We start from the raw sequence: 21,348 nt of genomic DNA, 5'->3' as shown, positions 1-21,348 counted from the left end.
TTATTTTCAGAGCTTTTCCCCACTTTGTGTCCAGTGCTGGTGGTACAGATTCTGAAATATCTTATGTGGGTTTGAGAATATAGAGTGTATATGTATATGATGTCTGTGTATAAACTAAAAACATAAAAGAATTGAGTAACCGTAAATTAAACTATGATTTTCATGGATTTACTGAACATGCCACATGCAAAAATGCCTATGTTATATTTGTTTAACTAATGCTATCAATCTCTTATTTTACACATTTGTCAGCTGTACCTAAAGAGTGCTTTATCCTTCTGAGAAATATAATGATTCATTACAAGTTCCCTTAGGCGGAGACGCTCAGGAGGAATGTTTGGTATTTACTTGTAGTGGAAACAACAGTATGGAACTTTTAAAAAGTGTTTAAATTATCCTAAGGGATCTAGTTGTTTCTTCAGTTAAAGATATAAGCTACTTAATAATACATTAGCATTCCAACAATCAATTTACAATCATAGAGTTTGAAAAAAAAAATGAAATGAACACAGCTAGCTTTATTTCTTACTAATTCACACAGTAGATAATTATGTCTTATTTGTCATCACAATGCCCAATTTATTATTCTGTGCAACTTACATAAAACCTGCAAATTAGACTAGTCAGATGATTTAAAATATTAATAACACCACAATTAATTTATTTGGAAAGTACATATTTTTAGAAAACTGTTTAAACTTTTCTGAAATAGACGAATGGATGGATGAGTGGATGGTAATAGCAAGTGCCTCCTAGTGGACAATCACAATATTCAGTTTTGAAGTCCAGATTTTGGTTTCTTCCTTGCACCCAGTAGATGGAACTTAAATTTGCTCAGTTCTGTTCCCATAAAGCATTCTTTCTTTCTTTCTTTCAAGTATGCCTTTCTTTCTTGTTGTTCCCAGAAATTGGCTCAAAGGGATAAACACATGATTAAATCAGACCCATCCATTTGATATCTTTTCCAGGCTTCCAGAATTAAAGCATGCATTAGAAGGTCTGTGAAGTGCCCTTTTATTTTCATTCTAAATCAGTCCAAGCATTAAAGATGTTACTGGACAATACCCAAGTGGGTGTTGAAAATAGCTCAGCTTTTGTATTATAAAGAGAGATAGGATCTTTTTGAGGGTTTTCAGATGAATTTTGCCTTATATTTGTTGTGAACTGATATACAGTGTATATCAGAACAGTGCTATGGTGTCTATCCCCAAGTCACATCACTTTAATATGTATGCCTTGACTACATCTAAAAATGCACCATATAAACATATGTTTAATATGAAACACAAAAATTCATCCATGTAATATAAAATTGTGACATATACACTCACCTAAAGGATTATTAGGAACACCATACTAATACGGTGTTTGATCCCTATTCGCCTTCAGAACTGCCTTAATTCTACGTGGCATTGATTCAACAAGGTGCTGAAAGCATTCTTTAGAAATGTTGGCCCATATTGATAGGATAGCATCTTGCAGTTGATGGAGATTTGTGGGATGCACATCCAGGGCACGAAGCTCCTGTTCCACCACATCCCAAAGATGCTCTATTGGGTTGAGATCTGGTGACTGTGGGGGCCATTTTAGTACAGTGAACTCATTGTCATGTTCAAGAAACCAATTTGAAATGATTCGAGCTTTGTGACATGGTGCATTATCCTGCTGGAAGTAGCCATCAGAGGATGGGTACATGATGGTCATGAAGGGATGGACATGGTCAGAAACAATGCTCAGGTAGCCCGTGGCATTTAACCGATGCCCAATTGGTACTAAGGGGCCTAAAGTGTGCCAAGAAAACATCCCCCACACCATTACACCACCACCACCAGCCTGCACAGTGGTAACAAGGCATGATGGATCCATGTTCTCATTCTGTTTACGCCAAATTCTGACTCTACCATTTGAAGGTCTCAACAGAAATTGAGACTCATCAGACCAGGCAACATTTTTCCAGTCCTCAACTGTCCAATTTTGGTGAGCTTGTGCAAATTGTAGCCTCTTTTTCCTATTTGTAGTGGAGATGAGTGGTACCCGGTGGGGTCTTCTGCTGTTGTAGCCCATCCGCCTCAAGGCTGTGCGTGTTGTGGCTTCACAAATGCTTTGCTGCATACCTCAGTTGTAACGAGTGGTTATTTCAGTCAAAGTTGCTCTTCTATCAGCTTGAATCAGTCGTCTCATTCTCCTCTGACCTCTAGCATCAACAAGGCATTTTCGCCCACAGGACTGCTGCATACTGGATGTTTTTCCCTTTTCACACCATTCTTTATAAACCCTAGAAATGGTTGTGCGTGAAAATCCCAGTAACTGAGCAGATTGTGAAATACTCAGACCGGCCCGTCTGGCACCAACAACCATGATTGTCTAGACCAGGACCACACCCCTAAATGCATTGAAGCAACTGCAATGTGATTGGTTGATTAGATAATTGCATTAATGAGAAATTGAACAGGTGCTCCTAATAATCCTTTAGGTGAGTGTAAATTTACATATTTGACAACTTAATATAACCTTTTTTTAATAGCTGCCAGCATCCATTCTAGAACTCTTAAGTACTAACCTAGTTGAGTCCTGAGAACACAACACTTCTAGTACAAAAAAAAAATCTAACCAAATGAACAAACTAGCTAGCATATGATTCTGGCTAATCAAGAGAAACTATATGTGAGAAAATGCCATAAAAGTTTTGAGAGCTACCAATAGGCCAATATTTCAAAAGCAAACCTAATGGCTTGGCTTACCAATGCAAGTCTTCTGCTCTTGACTTAACATAATAAACCTAAATAGATTATAGGCATTTTTTTATTTTAATGGTAGTTTTGTTTGCAGAATGTATTAGTCTTTTTGACTATCTCAGACTTGAATGTGAATATTTTATTTGCCAATAGATTTCAGTGTTGTTATTTTAGTATAATTTGTTGTAGATTTAGTACAGAAGAAGCCGCATGTGTCAACAGGTGAAAATGAAACCGATGAATAATATGCCTTTATACCTTTTGGCAAAAGATAATTCTGATTTTTGACAGGAGTCGGGCACATTCTGAACATTTATAAGCAAGTATTCTCTCGCAAGTGAGCGCACCCTGGAGAAATGGCAGCGACACGTAACCTGTCAGGATATGTTGGGGCTATTACAGCCCCTCGATTTTTCTTAAAAAAAGATTGCTGACAGAGCAGCCCTGAATTCATGTATTAAGTGTTTCAAGCCGCCCTACATACCACACGCTTTAGGATGAAACCCGACAAGATGTCACGAAGACACAAGTGAACAGATGCGCGGCTAGTCTGATGTAAGTACTATTTTTGTAGTGGTTCGCTACGCTGCCAAAGACAATGGCATTGTATTAATATGATTTAACGCCCAGAGGCAGAAACTCCGACCCACTAATTCATTGTAATTTAAGCGTTTTCCAGAATATTTGTTTTATGTCTTTTGCATGTTCGTAATACAATGCCATCAGTCCTATATTCCTAGAACTTTTAATTTTGTCATAAGGTTAGGGCACCCGTTAACATCTAATAATAGGTACAATAAATAGCTTACCAAAGGCGGAAAAAGCGATATGACGATTGATAAAGGCAGACTGTAAATGTACATCAGCATTTCGCATTTTAAATACCTATGTCTTTTTATTAACGAGATGACAAACGGTGTTGCTTTTAGAAGTTATAATAATTATTTATGTATATGTCTCGCTGGTCTTTAAATAGTAACGCCAATGTGTACTTTCTTTTTTCAAAATCAATTTAATACATTTCCCGTTCAATCTATTACAATATTTCTTTTTCGGTGACGCAGTGATTGGCTACTTCTTCGCAACCATGGAGACTGGAGTTGGCGTTCAGTGTGCTCCTAGCGTGGAATCTGCCTGTTCCCCGGATGCTCCAGTTTCCTCTCGCAATTCAAAGATATGCAGGTTAGGTGGCCTGGCGATGCTAAATTGGATACAGTTTGTGTATTTGCACCCTGTAATGGGCTGTCACCCCGTCCGGGGATTGTTATTGCCGATGCTTTCTGTGATGTGCTCCAGCAGCCCCGTGACCCTGTTCTAGACAAGAAGTTTTAGAAAATGGATGGATATGCAATTTTTGGCTCGCTATCTATCTATTTATCTATCTGATATTTGATGATTCCAGCACCTAAACTATCCACTTGCTGTGTGCCAGATGAATTCATTTAAAAATACTTTAACACTTTGCTTTCACCATTGCACCTTAGTCATCGTTCCGTTTTCCCTCCTTTAAACTTCGACCTTTATTCTAGTTTGACGGGTTTCTGCGTCTTATGTCTGCCTACAAAAAAATGTTTCTAATTATCGGTCGTTAACTTTTCTACAATTTCAAATTTCTCTGTGCTTTTAATTGCAATATCTTAAAGAGAATCCGATTTATTTGTAACCTTTGGACTAGATATGGGATAATAGGATAATGCGGGTTTAGAAGATGGAAGGATGGATTGATATAATAGACCTGTTATATCGTAAACAGTTTCTTCGTGACTTCGATCGATTAACCAGTTAGCGTTTATTAACGCTAATGTCACCGCTATTCTCGGCACTCAATCTGTCCAAATCCATTAGCGTTTGAGCGCCTAGAGATGCAGTTGTGGACTTTGTGAGAAAACCAGCGTGAACAAGAGCGTGTGTCAGTTGTTTTTACAAGGCATTGAAATGGAGCCTCAAGCACCGTGAGGTGCCAGTCTAAACGCCATGCCAGCATGTCGCTGATTTTAACCTCAGGTACACTGTTAACACAATATCCCCAAATTTGGACAGCAAGCAGGTCAAGAAAGTGAGAGGGATTTGGCAATCCATCGTGCGCCCCTACGGTTCAACGTCAAATTTGTATGACTTTAGCCCACACACGTGTTTGAAATGTGCTTTACATTTAAAATTGTGAGCCGTTTTAACAAAACAAATAAGATTCTTTGGTATTCGCTCCTTCTTCCTGTTTTCTTGAAAGCCTTCTTTCATACCTTTACTTCACCCTTACCGTTTCCTTTCTCAAAGTGCGGCCTTTTTCTCCGAGCTTTCATAACTTCAAGAACAGCTGTCGTTCGTAGCTGCTTGCGGCCGCAGATGGCTTCATCACAGATCGAATCTTTGTAATACGAGTATGAAATCATTGTCCGTCATAGCCACCCCTGATAAATGAGACTACCAGATTTACCGGCATTCACGTCGGCTAATAAAATTAAGTTGAAGGGCAAGGTGGTGCAATCATCAAATAAGTTCATTTAAGTTAGAACCCGTTATTACTGTACACGATTTGTGCAGTACTTCTAGGACGCGATCTTGTCATATTTCCTTTATCGAACTCGTTTATTGTACTGCGTCTTTAAAGCAATTTTACACTCGCCACTTCCAGGCCTACAAGTACCAGAATGCAAAGCGGTAGCCGCTGCAAAGCAGAAATCCGCAGCTTGGATAGAAGTGCTAAGCGTTTATTATTAGAAACAGTTGTACGGTAGGAAGTGGCTTGCGTGACTGCATGCCTCCCTTATGCGTTTCCCTCGCTCATGTCTTTCTTTCAGGACCGTGCAACACATGCAGGTTTTGAAAACCTGGCACGTATCAGAAAAAGAAGGACTAAGAAGAAAAATTGGCAAGACGCATATCTGAGGAGTTAAGAAACCAACATCCTTGGTGTCTGGGGGAATAAAGTAACGGGCAGCATCAGGCAGAGTTATTGGACGCAAAGTGCGAAACCTATGAAGAGACTGCAGCTTACTGTACCTGGTCGTCGCGGCAGCGCTTGTGGACTGAAGGACGAAATGAATGAGGAGGCGCGGCAGTAGGCGAGTCACGAGCCTAACGGTCTGCAGCGGCGTTCCGGGTGGAGCTGGGCTCTGCGCTCCCTGCACGAGGAGAGGGCGCCGAATGAATGCACGCCCGGGCCATCGAGCAGCAAGTTAGCGATGGCAGCACAGGAGGAGGAGAGGTAAGGGCGCCACCCTGACGTGTTTCGTCTTCCGCTTCAAATTTATATTAATTTGTTTTTCTTTATAATATAAAGGCAGGAGCAGCTGCACCGTTTAGCTGCCATCTGCGAAAATGTCGTGGGCTTTCTGACCGACTAATGAAAACGATTGTTTCTTTTCATTTTTTTGCATTTCCTATCATTATAGACGAGATGGGTGACCTCATTAAAGCTGACCCCAGGGGAATTCCAGTCACGGGGCTGAAGGACCCCTACTGTCAAAATATAAAATGAGGCATGGTGACATTGGAGTGTTGCAGGGATGGACAGAGCCCTTCCAGGAATCTTATGCAGTTCTGTCACATTCCCATCGTTGCTCTAGGAATGTGTGTTATTGTCTCATGTCCAGAACAGTGCCGCTGTAAACACCCAGCAGAGACAATACCACACATATGGCCCAGCATTTCCATGAGCGTTGAGTGAGCACTTGATGAATTTTAGCATCAAACATCAGGCCCATGTAAGCATGATTTAGAGCCAACCAACAACTACATAGTATACTTTGTGTGTGTGTGCACTGGCATTAGATACCTGACAGGTGTCATTTCCCAAGTGAAACTTTTAGTTAGCCATATTTCACTTTTTTTGCCCCCAATGAAGGGATTTTAAAAATCATTCATTTTCAGATCTTGGTAGCAAAGGGTTTGAGGCACAAGGCTGATTTGAATGACATGAGGAGTTGGATTACAATTCACAGCACTGCTCAACTTCTGTCTCACAGCTAAAGAAGTAATTTTACAAACACTCTGTATTTTTAAATTATTGTTTATTATGGGCATAAAAGGTTATATATACATGCCATATGAGAACATACGAAATTTGACAAATGAGAGGAGATCATTCAGTCCATCAAGCTCATTTGTTTAGATAATAGGTAAGCTGCCCCGATATCTTAGCCAAATACTTCTTTTAAGGTTTTCAGGGTTTCTCTTTCAACTGCATGTTCAACTGTTTGTTCCACATTCTCATAACTCTGCGTAAAGAAGTGATTCCTGACTTCAGTTCTAAATGTATTTCCTCTTACTTGAGGAACACAGTCCCCTGTTCAAGATTAAAGTTTAATTCTCTGAGTCTATTGGACTAGAAAATGCCCTTTAGGCCTGGGATGTACCTGGTTGCTCTCCTTTGCATAGCTTCAAGTGCTACTATGTCTTTCTTTTAGTGTGGTGACCAGAACTGCACACAATACTCTAGATAAGTAGTACATAATATAGTCTAAGCATAATGTCTGTCAATTTACATTAAACAGTTTTTGCAATATAACCTAACATTTTATTTGTAATTTTATTAGTGTTTGTGAGTAGTCATGCATAATCCAAACTAAAGGCACTTAATCTTAGAATTTTAAAACTGCAGGGAAAAATAGGTATTTATTGTGCCACTAGCCAACCCGCGGCGTACCATACGCCGCATAATCAGGCCGGTTTTTTAATAATTTTTAAGCACAGGGAGAAAATTAACATTTGAAAAATCCGTAATGTAATAAATCAGCAAGAAAAGCAACATTGTAATAATGCACGGAACGAACCAACACACAATCGTTTGTGCGGCGCTCAGGCACGGAGGGTGGAACGGGAGGAGAGGAGAAGGACATCCACTCGCTCCGTCCGTCATGCTAGTCTGCTGATTTCTCGTCCAGTATGCACTGCCTGCTCATGTGCCCACCTCCAACTCGTCACTCGAGTCGTTGTCATCTTTACACAGTCCAGATGCACCTGTGACTCACGTAGAGTTTACATTGCTCTGTGCGGTTTTGGCTGCCTTTCTATATATAATCCACCGAGACACCCGGCCACGGTAGCAGCGAAGTGGGAGGGAGGTGTGTACAAATTGCAGGAGCATCTAAGAAGACGCATGTTTGTCGCGGATGCGAAGTGCTGTATGTAATGTGTAAAACAGTTTGCAATGGTGAACGCGGCTGTGCGTTGTAACCGAAAACTCGGTTATTAAAGACTGCTCACGTCATTGTGTATACGACTGTAGGTGAATGAAAAGATGTAACTCTGGAGAGGGCAACATACAATACAGCTTTTTACACGATGCATACAGCGATTCACATTCGCAACAAATTGTTTTACACGCTGCATACAGCAATTTACATCCATGACAAACGTGCCTCTTTTTAGATAGTCCTGTCGCGTCCACCCTCGTTCTCGAAGCATACACACCGCCTTGTCATGTGGTGCCTCTGTGTGAACCGGTCAGGCACAGAGATGGTCAGCTGCTGAGAGAGCGTCTCGACTGTTGCAGGGCCTGCATTGGTGAAGCAGGTGAGACGGTAATGAAACAGAGGCACAGGGCTTATTGGTTTTTAAAGACTGCTTCCTTCATTGGGTTTTAACCAATGCACGGAACGAACCAACACACAATCATCCGTGCGGCACTCAGGCGCGGAGGGTGGAACGGGAGGAGAGGAGAAGGACGTCCACTCCGCTCCCTCCGTCATGCTAGTCTGCTGATTTTTCATTCAGTATACACTGCCTGCTCATGTGCCCACCTCCAACTCGTCACTCGAGTCATTGTCGTCTTTGTACAGTCCAGATGCACCTGCGACTCACGTAGACTTTTCATTGCTCTGTGCGGTTTTGGCTGCCTTTCTATATATAATCCACCAAGACACCCGACCACGGTGGTAGCGAGGTGGGAGGGAGGTGTGTACAAAGTGCAGGAGCATCTAAGAAGATGCATGTTTGTTGCGGATGCGAATTGCTGTATGTAGCGTGTAAAACAGTTGCTATGGTGCACGCGGCCGTGCGTCATAACCGAAAACTCGTTTTTTAAAGACTGCTCACTTCATTGTGTTTTAACCTCAGTTGTAAAGGAATGTTTTAGGGATCCCATGGGATACCCCTCGCAAACCGTTTTACACGCTCCATATGGCGATTCACCTCCGTGAGAAACATGCCTCTATTAACAGTCAGCGTGGGTCGGAGCTGCATGTGACCTCTACGACAGACGAATATAAATGACGCCGTTTTTTCTGTGTTGTCGGTGGGCGTGACTCTGTGAGTTGTCGTCGTATCCAATGGTCTTGGAGTTGGTGGGCGTGGCTCCTTCCTGCGTGCGCCATAGGCGTCTCACTTGTCGGCAGCTTAGTGAATCCACGCCTTCCGGCGTGCTTTCCATGGTTGTCTTGCCTTAGTGAATTATATATATAGATATTGCCCAGGTATTTCATAGTAATCAATAAAGGTGGATTTGTACAAAATGAACAGATTATACTAAAATACTACTGCCAATAATACATAGTAATACTACTACTGACTTATGCATTATAAGTGCAAAGTACAACTTTTTACATTTTCTTTTACAACTGGAGCACAAGCAGGATAAGTGGTTGCTTATGTTTACACACAGCTAGTCCATTTGTTAATCTGTTTATTTTATATATTCACTCGTTGCAGTTCAGTGTTTAAAGGGAACTGAGACTGTCCCAGCTGCATCAGAATGTTTGTTTGAAAGGGACATAAGTCCACTGAGCACATGCACCTTAGAAACACAATTTTGGAAGATGGGCAAGTGAAAGGAAATTTACACAGGAATGATTCAAACTCCGCAAAGATAATTTTAGGGCCAGTGTTTGACACTAGGACTCTGGTACTCTGTAAGGCAGCAGCACTAACCACCGCACTGTCATGCTGGTGGCTAGTTAGTTAGTTGAAGACCCGGAGAGCTTGGCAGATTTTTGCAGCTTGTAAAGCAGTGTTGATATTTTCAAGAATTTATACTGCAGCCATACATTCAGTGTATCACTGTATAGTCCATACATCCTGGTTTTATTAATCAATATTTATATAGTCAAGAATCTCATAATCTTGATGTGATTTAACAGATTGCTCACCTCTTGACATCCCTTACAATTTATTTAAGTATGTTATGTTTTAATTGATTGGCTGCCTTACCCATGATTTTACTGGGATGAACTCTGCTCTCCTGAGCAACTGAAATGAATTAAGAAGGTTTGAGTATGTTATGTTAGGTTTCAGTTTCAATGATCCAGGTCGTTTTGGTTTCCTCCTCCACTCTAAATGTATGTGTTTAAGGTTGATCAACAAGTTTACATCATCCCTGTACAAATGATTTTAGATGTGTGTCTGGCAGTGGACTGACATTGGGCTGGTTTTTGCTTTACTGTTAGGTAATCTTCTGCTACCCCACTCCACTACTCTAAACAAGATGAAATGAGACTGAAAATGGAAGGGTATTTTATACAGGTATTCTTTTGACTATTAATTAGAAGAAAGTAACCACCCAGCTCATACTTAACAAGAGTTTCTTTCAGTCTATCATTTTTCAATCACAAATATACTTATTCAATTATGGACTTAAGAAGCCATTAGAGCCTATCTGTGGATGTGCTGGGTGAAAATTGGAAATCAGCCTCATATTGGTTCCCAGTTGATTTCACTGTGTGAATAAATGTAAAGGTATGTGACACCTGCACAGTTGCAAGACAGTGGTTAGTTCATATCTTAGTTGTCTTCAGAGAACCTTTAAGGAAATTTTCTATTATCCTTGATCTTTTATAGACTCCAATTAAATTCTCATTCTAATCGTTCTTGCAACAATATTTTTGCTTCTTTCTTGGTTTTGACTTAATTATCTGTAGGAAATCAGACTTCATAGCTATGAACAATTTCTTAATGTGTTATGCCTGTACCAGAGATGAGATACATTCTAAATTAGGTATACTGTGATTTTGTTGAAACTACCCACTAGTTAACTCTCCTCTTTTAAGTCAGTGGGAAACCGATGTTTTATACTATTTGAAATTGGAAAAAATCAAATACTTAGTTAGAGGATCTGTACAGATTTTTTTCAAAACATGGCAGGATCTAATCAGTAATATTTTAGAATAAGCTCTTAAAGCACAGAGGAATCAATTATTTCTGTATTTCTTTTTCTTCTCCATTCATCTCTATTGGCTTATTAAACTCATCAATTTAGGTATGTTTACAAGCCTTAAGTTTTACTCCATTGGCCATGCTCTGTCTCTCATGGGTGGGGGTCGACTTGTTCTCAACCCCTACTTTTTGTAAAAATGTATTGATTTGTATGGAATGATTGCAATAAAATTAATAAAATTTCAAAAAAAAAAAAAAAAAAAAGAAGAAACTACCCACTAACAGAAAATTGACAAATTTAAGACAGTTCGTCAAGTAAAATTTGTAAATGGGTCCCCATTCAATAGTTTGTGGGGGAAAAGACATCAAGAAAAGAATATGTGGCTAATTCTTTGATTTAGTATTTAGAAATCAAATGTCATTCTATTGTTTTAATTTTTTCAGTACAAAATATCACACGGACTGGGGTGATGATATATGAAAGTCTACAGCTAGCTCAGTTGATTTGCATAGGTTTGTTTCATAAGGATATTGCCTTGAATGTACACTTCACCACCTTTGTTTTCCACCAACAAAAAATATTATATGGTGGTGTCAGTGAAATTGCGATAAAATGGGAATATGCTGTGGTCATCTGGTGGTAACGGAGTGCACAGCCTTCAGAAACAGTAAAGATGCAGTAGCATACATCTTCAAAGCCTTGCTCTTTATATTAGTTCTGATATTTGACAGTTGACCATCCATAGTATTGCTTATTCTTAAAAGGTGTCATTGTAGTAAAGTTAAAGAACAGAATAAATGCATCATTCAACATCTTTTGCTAACCAATATATCTTCCTCTTCTATATACTTTATATACAATTTACTGTCTGTTAGAGCTTCATTTGAAAACCACAGGCACTTGTTTCAACAAAACTTTGCAGTTATTTCCAGTGGTCTGTCTTAGAATATATGCTAATAAAAGTTTAGATTTTCTCCATATAAATGTTTAGAAAAGAGTAAAAACTGATAGCCTAACTAAAACTTGCCATTATCAGTGAAAATAAATACCAAATTAATAGCTTTACATATCTGCTAGATGGCAGCAACAGGTCAGTAGTGTTCCTTATTGAAATCGCTCCTAATCAATGGAGCTTTGTTTATTTAGAATCTTATTCTTATTGTTATCTCTACAGCATATAAAACTGAATTTCTGTCTGTTGGAGCATCACACAAAAACCACTGCATCAATTTTTACAAAACTTCGCAATTATTTCTTGTAAAGTCTAACTTTGAATATATGCTAATATAATGTTAACTCAAATGCATTGCAAGATATCTTAAAATACACGGGATATCCCTTGGAAAGCATATGCAATTTACAGGAAATAAATTTGACATATCTTGAATTATGTTTCCAGATATCTCTGTTTTGATTTAGCCAGGAATTTAATGCTATCAGCAGATTTGTTAAATGCATATTATTTTGTATTTATGCTTTGAATACAGGGTGAGTCACAATTATGTTAACATTTGAATGGTGGAAACAATTTATTCACAAAACATACTTCATATGTGCAAGATGATTTACAGGAATGTCCCAACGTGTTCTCCATCATGTTTAACACATGTACCATATCTGGTACATAAATTGCCCACGAAAATTGTATATAAGTATGTATGTAGCAATACCATTAGTGTTAACATAATTTTGATTCACCCTGTATTGTTTTGTTTTGTTTATTTGTTGTGTTAATGTATTTAGTTATGAGCTCTGTCACATTAAGGTAGCGTTTCACTGGGCAGGGTCACAATGATGTACAGCTGCAACACCGCTCTCTGCCTATATATTTCCAGACACAGGGTCATGTCCTCCAGATTGGCACTGAGTATTGTTTTTGAAGCATCATTTGGTAAGGACTTTTGTGGATTTCTTTTTGATTTTTTGACATCTTCTTTTTCTTTTTCTGAACACTTGGTCTCAGCCAGCTGGGTCTAGAGGTGGGAAGCATGGCCTTCATTTTTTGGCATTTTGGGATAAGTTTTACAACATTTTCAAAGTATATTTGAGATATCTCAACTGCACAGCAATGTATTTCACAAAATTTTAAACTGCATTTGAGATACCTTGAAATGCATTTGAGATATCTCGAAATGAAGAGACAATCATTTCAAGATATTTGAAATCTATTTGAGATATCTTAAGATGGTTTAAGACAACATTTTGAAATAGATGTATTTACGTAATTCATTTTAACAAACCTTGAGTGCATTTCCAGATATCTTAAAGTACAATTTTTAGATATCTCTAAATGTTAATTTGGTTTGCTAGAGTCCTATACTGTCAAAACATAGTCACCAGGGGCCTCATGTATAAACGGTGCGTACGCGCAGAAATGTTGCGTAAGAACGTTTCCATGTTCAAATTGCGATGTATAAACCTAAACTTGGCGTAAAGCCACGCACATTTCCATGGTAGCTCATACCCTGTCATATGCAAATTCTGCACTTGATTTAGCAGACTGGCAGCACCCAGCGTCAAAGCAGTGCTACTGTTCCTGTGTGGTTTCCCTTTCTTTTTCAGATCCACATCCTTGACACAGCTTTATAAATGCACTGAAATTAATCACATATTGTTTATTAGTTTAATGCATCTGATTGTAATTAACCTGTAACAATATAATGGTCCACAGAATGGTCAAACAATTCTAAATACAATAACTGCTTTAGTGTTGTTACTCGCACTGCACCTTCTTCTTCTTCTTTCAGCTGCTCCCGTTAGGGGTTGCCACATCGGACCATCTTTTTCCATATTACTCTCACTGCACCACTCGGAGTATTTACTGTATGTCACTGTATCTGAGTGTAAATCATAGGAGTACAGCAGCTGATTGGAAAGAGAATTATCGGTATACAGCATCAAGCACATGCTGCCTTAGCCATTCGCTATTTGAACTGGTCTCATCCGGCAAACACTTCAGAGCCTTTCATGTTCGAACCTTGCGGTTCACAGTTTCTTCCCAAGAACTATACACGCACTCAATCAGTCCATCAAGTGCTCCTTGTAGAACTGTTTGTACTTGCAAGTTTACAGTGAGGTAATTGTACTTATGATGCAGTCATAATATTGCACAACCTGAGTCACTTTATAAAGCGCATATTTACATATGATGACAATATCATTTTTAAGATGAAATGCAGCAAAATATATTTATTATATTATACAGATAAAACTTTAACTTTAAGTACACGGTGCCGCAGTGCTAGCGAGTAATTTGAGCTTCGTTCCTGCCTTGCGCTGTATTCTTGCTGTGGCTGGCGCGACACTGGAAGGATAGATGGATAGAATAATTAAATATTACAAAGATATTTCAATGTTCTTTAAAAGTTTTGAAGAATCGGTGTTCAGAGCTTACAGATGGCTTAACATCTATTACAGAGCTGATTGTGTGGCGATTGGGTATTTGGAGAAAGAAAAGTAAGGACAGGAATTGGGGGTTAGTACGTTTGAAAAAGACAATACTGCTGCAATAAAGCATTTCATCGAAGGTCGTGCAGCAGGCAACTTGCGTAAGACATGAACAATCACTGTGCCACCGTGTTCTCATGTTTAATAACATGCTTTAACTCCTATCATCATGAAAATGATATCACATATACTTCTCAGTATTTTAATTATTTAGAGAGCTGTAATATCACAAATGTAATGGATTCTGTGTCCTGTTGGAGGAAGAGAAAGAACGGAAGCACATAGTGGTTCACGCACATAGAGCACATAGAAGATCAAATACAAAACAAAGCATTTAACGTGCTACTTTAGTTACGATGGGATTTGAGAAACTAGTAAATTAAACGATTTTAAGATGAAGTTTATGATATACTTTAATGACAAAATAAACTACGTGATTAAAGTGGAAATTTAGAGATTAAAGTTGACATTTTGTGTTTTTTTCACACTGTGTTCCTTTTTTTTCTCTGTACCCTAATAAGCTTTCATATGACACTCAGATGGTGGGCTATGACTCCCCTTTTCACAGAGACTTTGATATGTGACAATTTCTTTTTTTTTTTTATTTTGGCACTGTGTGACTTTGTGAACTTGAGCTTTTGAGTTTTTCCAACACGCTGTCACTCGATCAACTTCCTCTTGTTGTTTATACCACTGTTTTAACCAACAAATAGTACGTTTTTCCTTGCCTCCACTTGGTATTCACTGAGATTCTTCTATTTTTCCTCATACTTTTGCCATTGCCTTTTCACAGAACACTGAGCTTAAGGGCTATTTATATTGATTTGCATATTCAAAGAGGCATAATTCTGGGAGGAGTTGGGGTGGGGCAGCAGGCACGTGCATGTGCGTTAATTTCCACGCTGACCGGGATTTATGTAGCGGAAGAACGTGGAAGTTGGCAAACACACAGATTTATGTATCTGGATTTTTTTGTGCGTAAGTACATTTCCGCTTTTGTGCTTACGTCATGTTATAATGAGAATTCTATGCACGCGTTATGCGTGAGGCCCCAGGTATTGCATATGCATAGTGCAATACACTGGCAAAATGCTAGAAAATTGTAGGGAAGTAATGATTGGTACTGAGTAGTGACTACTTGAGAGTGTCAGAACAGGGTAGATTAGTCCAAGAAAGTCAATCTAATATGCGTTTATTCAGTTTGAATCAACATTCAAATACAGTGGAACCTCGAGATACGAGTTTAATTCGTTCCAGCACTGAGCTTGTATAGCGAATTTCTCGTATCTAGAACAAACTTCCCCATTGAAAATAATGGAAATCCAGTTAATTTGTTCCGCACCCCCAAAAATATCAACATAAAAATCAATTTTCCTAACGAATAACACTGATAAATAATATATACAAGTGGAACCTCGGTTTGTGAGTAACTTGGTTTACGAGTGTTTTGCAAGACGAGCTAAATTTTTTAATTAATTTTGACTTGATAAAACGTGCGATGTCTTGCAATATGGGTAGTATGGATACACTTTGTCTGCTGAGCGTCATGTGATCATAACTGAGCTGATGGTTCTCTCTCGTGTGCGTCTCTCTCTCCTTATCTCTCTCGCTCGCGCACGCATCTCTCTCTCTCTCTCTCTCCTTATCTCTCTCGCTCTCTCTCTCTCTCTCTCTCTCGCAATCGTCTCCTATTCTCCGTCTGCATGTCCGCGATATTTTTGGATACGCTTATACAGCGAACTGCTACAGCGAAACAATGAAATCACAAACGCGTAGATCCTTACGCTACGGGAGAACGAGGAACACTGAGTGAGCTGACGGGCTGGCAGCGTCGGCTTGGGTGAATCCCTGAGTAAATGGCGGATCGGGAAACGCGTCACACATACCCACAGCCTGGCTCGTTACGCGAGCCAATGCTCGTATTTAGATCCGAATTTTTCGCTCATACTTTTTCCTTGTATCTTGAATTTCTTGTATACAGAGGTGTTCGTATCTTGAGGTTCCACTGTATAGACAAACGTCAGAAAGCAAGTAATGTAGTAAAACTAAATATGAATTCAGTAAATAGTCCTTAGTTGTTTAATCTGGATATTTTATTTGTGCATTATTTTTGCACAATATGTAGCCTTCTAACATTAACATGTGCCGAGTAGCTGTGTCTATGCCCTGCTAAACAGATGTGACAGACATAAAAGCTTGTGACATCCCTAATGCATTATAAAGCCTAAACAATAAAATCATAAAATAAATTCTAAGAAATAAATTAACTATAGATAAAATTCATAGCTTGACAAAGTCAAAAAAATCTGTTTACAACCTGATAGAGACATTTTTTATCAAGAAATTCTGTGGGAAATTCTTGCATAGCAAACACTGGTTGTGTGAGAATAACTAAAAATGTATGGGAAACCTGCAATCCTGCACTGATTTAAAGCCCTGCATTATCTATCTATATATATAATTCACTAAGGCAAGACAACCATGGAAAGCACACCGGAAGGGACGTGGATTCACTGAGCCGCCGACAAGTAAGACACCTATGGCGCACGCAGGAAGGAGCCACGCCCACCAACTCCTGGCACCCCCAAGCCATGTTGACTGTTCATAGAGGCATGTTTCTCACGGAGGTAAATCGCCATATGCAGCGTGTAAAACGGTTTGCGAGGGGTATCCCATGGGATCCTTAAAACAATCCTTTACAACTGAGGTTAAAACACAATGAAGTAAGCAGTCTTTAAAAACTGAGTTTTCGGTTACGACGCACGACTGCGTGCACCATAGCAAACTGTTCTACACGCTACATACAGCAATTCGCATCCGCGACAAACATGCGTCTTCTTAGATGCTCCTGCAGGAACACAGAAAGTCTACGTGAGTCACAGGTGCATCTGGACTGTGCAAAGATGACAACGACTCAAGTGACGAGTTGGAGGTGGGCACATGAGGGATGGCGGTCCGCCAGTTTTCAGTCACGGACGATTGTGTGTTGGTTCGTTCCGTGCATTGTTATAATGTTGCTTTTCTTGCTGATTTATTACATTACCGATTTTTCAAATGTTTATTTTCTCCCTGTGCTTAAAAATCATTAAAAAACCGGCCAGATTATGCGGCGTATGGTACACCACGGGTTGGCTAGTATAAGGAATTTTGCTAACTCTCTTCTCTATGAAACATCACTATGAACAATGTGGAGTAAGTAGTAGATACAAAAATGATAATTTTTAGGTGGAGTATTCCTTTATATATTTTTATGTGAATTTAATTCAAACCAAGTTGCTTAGCTAGTTGTAGTATGTAGCTAACATTTGTTGATGTTTGCATCTTTTTTGGTTTCTCTCCAAGTAGCATTTTGTACTGTATTTGAAAATGTAATAGCACTTTTTCCATTATATTATCTTAAATATTATGGAGAACTACAAATTAATGTTTACATCAGGAAAGAATATATTTGAATAGCATTATTAATTTATTGTCACATTCTGCACCCTCCCACACATTTTCTACAATGGTTGCATTCACTACCTGCAGATTACCCTTTATATCTCTACATGAATATAATTTAGTTTTTCAGAATAATTCTAATGTATTTGCCACATACAGGAGTCATGCACCTACCTCTTCCACACCTCGAACCTTTCACTTTCAGTTAAGCTTGTCCTTTAATTGCGCTTTACTTTTTACTATCAATACAAGATCATTGACATAAAACAGCTCCCAGTGCAATCCTTCACACACTTTTCTAGTTGTTATCTCCGTTACTATCACAAAGCCAAAAAAAGACTGCTCTGCTGTGCACATTATTTTGAGTACTTTCTTTTTAATTTTTTTTTAAATTAGTCCAGCTGCTATAACAGACATTCCTTGGCTTCCATTTTTGCCCATTTTTATTTTATGAAAAAATAGTGCATATGTTAGGTGAACAAGAATGCCATTAACACATTTGAAAACTCAGACTGAGTGTGAATGTTTTTAAAGAGTCTGTTTTGAGTACAACTACTTTTAAAAGTTTCAGAATGCTGTTGGCTTTTGTAAGTACCATTAAAGGCTTATAAACTCTTTTGGCTTGGACAAAATTGCAAAAAAAAAAGTTTGGCATGGTATCTAGTGTAACTATTTGAAAGTTCATGCTTTTATTTATGTACAGGTGTTACTCAAATGACTTGACAGCTTGTGTCATTCTGTGCAAGCAGCTGAAAAGAAGCCAGTCCCTTTTAGGCACTTTATTTCTTTTCCCTCATATTGCCAAATCTGTTTTATTGAGGTTTGTCTTTTTATGTGAAGGTTTCTTTACATTTTGAATGTGTTTATACATTTCCTCATCCTTCACACTTTAACTTTTATTCAGCCTTTTTATCAGCATGACTTTCTTGACATCTGAGACTGCCAGACCTTTTTTCACATGGTGTGCTAGACACTCCACAATGTATTTGCTTCAAATCATTAACACTCATTTATACAAAGATTGCAGTTTTAATGTATACTGTAATAAACCTTGGTGAGCACATACCCTCCTATACATTTGGATTAGGCATCTAATAACCTATGTTCAAACTGGAATTGTTCTGACAGTTGTTTGAATTTGTCAACTTATAATAGTAGAAAAAGTGTGGGTGGTTTAGTATTACTTAGGTTATTCTTAAACACCTTCAAAACAGAAGTGCTGATAGCTTGTCCCCCTGCCAAAGCTCAAACTAGTTTTGAACTCATCTTTTGCTGACTTTTGTAAACACCACATTCAGAATCTTGGGGTTATTTCTAATAGTAGCCTCTCTTTTGAGAAACAAATAAAGTCTATGGTCAAGAGTTGCTTTTTCCAGCTTTGTCTTTTAGCCAAGGTTAAGCCTTTTTTATCTCCTAGGGATCTTTAAAATGTTACCCATGCTTTCATCTTTTCTCGGCTTGATTTCTGCAACTTGTTGTAGTCTGGGATCAGAAAATCCCTGATACACATGTTGCATTTGGTTCAGAATACCTCTTCCTGTTTTTGGTTGAGACAAGAAAGTTTGATTCTGTATCTCCAATTATAGCCTCTTTACACTGGATACCTGTCAGTTTTAGTTGATTTTAAAATTGTGCTGCTGTTTTTTTAAATCAATACAGGGATATGCTCCCACGTATTTATCTGAATTGTGTATTATACACCAGCCACCTAGAGAGCTTAGATCTACCGGTCAGTTGTTGTCTCTTGTTGTCCTGCATGCAAAGTGCAAAACTAAGAGGGATGGGGCTTTTGCAGATGCTGCACCTCGCCTGTTAAGTTCATTACCTTCAATTGGATGGTTTAAAACAAGATTGAAGACGCATTTCCATTCTCTAGCTTTCCATGACCTTCAATGATACTGATGGTTCCTTTCTCATAGTCATTTCTTTGTTTCAATTTACTGCTGGTTTGTATTATGTTTGTATTGTATTTTATTCAGTATATTTTATTTGTGTTTATTGTTTATTTTCTTGTAAAGCACTTTGACTACAGCATTACTGATGTTGTTTTAGATGTGCTCTATAAATAAATTGACATTGACAATATCTGTGTGAAGATTGTAGCTGTTGGTCTGACTATTGTAGTCGAGTTCCCAATATATATTATAGGCCTATTTCTACTTCTTAGGATAAAAATGAGGAGCAAGTATACTTATCCTATTATTTTGTTGGCAGTGCTGTACTACTTAATTTTCTTCACCTGCTTAGCTATTTCCTGGAAGCAAACAATACATGTATATGCCAGTAGTTTTAGCTGTATTTGTTTTTGTTTTGCTTTGTTAGCTTCTTGCTTCTAGTATCAAAGCCACACCTGATTTAAACATCACCCATAGTTATCCAGTGTCACAGCTAAACCTCATTGCCAATTCTTTTTCTTCTTTCTGGTCTACGCTTTGCATTCTATTACTTATTGTTGTCTCATAACTGTTTACCAGCACTTTGGTTCTACTAGTATAATTTATAACCTCATGCATCACTCAAATCTAAGCAAATATTAAGTTTATAAAGAAAATGAAGTTCCTACACTTGCTATCACTGTTTTTCTAGTTTTATGGGGTTTTTTTTAGTTTTAGTTCTATCTTTCTGTTCTAGTTTATAGATTTTATTTTGTTTTTCAGAAATTAACTTTTAGTTTTTGTCACAAATTATTAGTTTGATTTAGTCTTTAAAAATGTTCACATGAACACAATATAAAGCAGTTTTCTTTATAGTTACTTAATATATGAAACGTATAATTTGACTGTGACAGAGCACAGTTATCTCATGATAATATTTAAAAAATGCAAGAATCAAAAAATTAGAATGTGAGCGTCAGTATAGGCTTTGCCTGCTACGAACCAAGTTACACAAACTATTCTGTAACATTTCAGTAATTATTTACTGCTCTGATGCTGATATTTTTGATCATAAAAAAGGTCACTACGATAGCAATTAATAAGAAGAATTCATAATTATTTACGGAATTACGGTATTTGAGGGTTCCCCTAGAGTGCCTCTTTCTCTTGCACTACTTGGCTCAAAAACTAATCAGCACATCATCATCTCATAGCAGGTTTAAGTTTCGAGTTTTGTATTGCTCCGTCTAGCCATTTTAGCTCTACACCATCCTCAAGAAACTGTGACACACAGGCATACACACACAGACACAAACACTCAACAAGATATTAATGTTTTTGGTACTGGGGCTCCTAAATAGTTGAGATCCATTGAAAACCGAATACTGACTTTTTTCATGAATCTAAAGCTCCCCCGATAGGTTAGTGGGGGAGGGCGCAAAACAAAAATAGTATATCCTGTTGTTAATTTTAACTTTAACCTGTATTCATTTCAAGCATGTGGCTATTTAATTTCAAAAATACTTTTATTTCATGTTATAAGATTCAATTTGTGAGCAGTAATATTACACCAAAATAGTCTCTTAATATATGCTTGCATGTTATAGAATAACCCAAATCTTTACTTAAGCCAAAAAGTGTTGTTATTGTTTTATTTATTTATATATTGTGGTCTGCAGAGAGCGCTCCATCCGCCCAAACCTGAAATAGACATGTGCAGGACATAGCACACACTTCTTAATTTTTTTTTGTTGTGGGAAAC

General features: G+C 38.2%; 1 protein-coding gene across 1 annotated transcript in view; it reads left to right on the top strand.

Moving 5' to 3' along the window:
* Positions 1–5,464: 5,464 nt before the first annotated feature.
* The window catches only part of LOC120523819 (sacsin-like), an 85,437-nt gene continuing 69,553 nt past the window's right edge, over positions 5,465–21,348 (top strand). The window contains exon 1 of the mRNA XM_039745448.1: positions 5,465–5,940. Coding sequence (XP_039601382.1) covers positions 5,918–5,940 — 23 coding nt within the window. The 5' untranslated portion in view covers positions 5,465–5,917. The remainder of the gene's footprint in view (positions 5,941–21,348) is intronic.

The sequence above is a fragment of the Polypterus senegalus genome, chromosome 2 (genome assembly GCF_016835505.1).
Source record: "Polypterus senegalus isolate Bchr_013 chromosome 2, ASM1683550v1, whole genome shotgun sequence".
Classification (NCBI taxonomy): Eukaryota; Metazoa; Chordata; class Cladistia; order Polypteriformes; family Polypteridae; genus Polypterus; species Polypterus senegalus.
The sequence above is the reverse complement of the archived record's forward strand: the minus strand, read 5'-3'. Positions and strand labels throughout refer to the sequence as shown.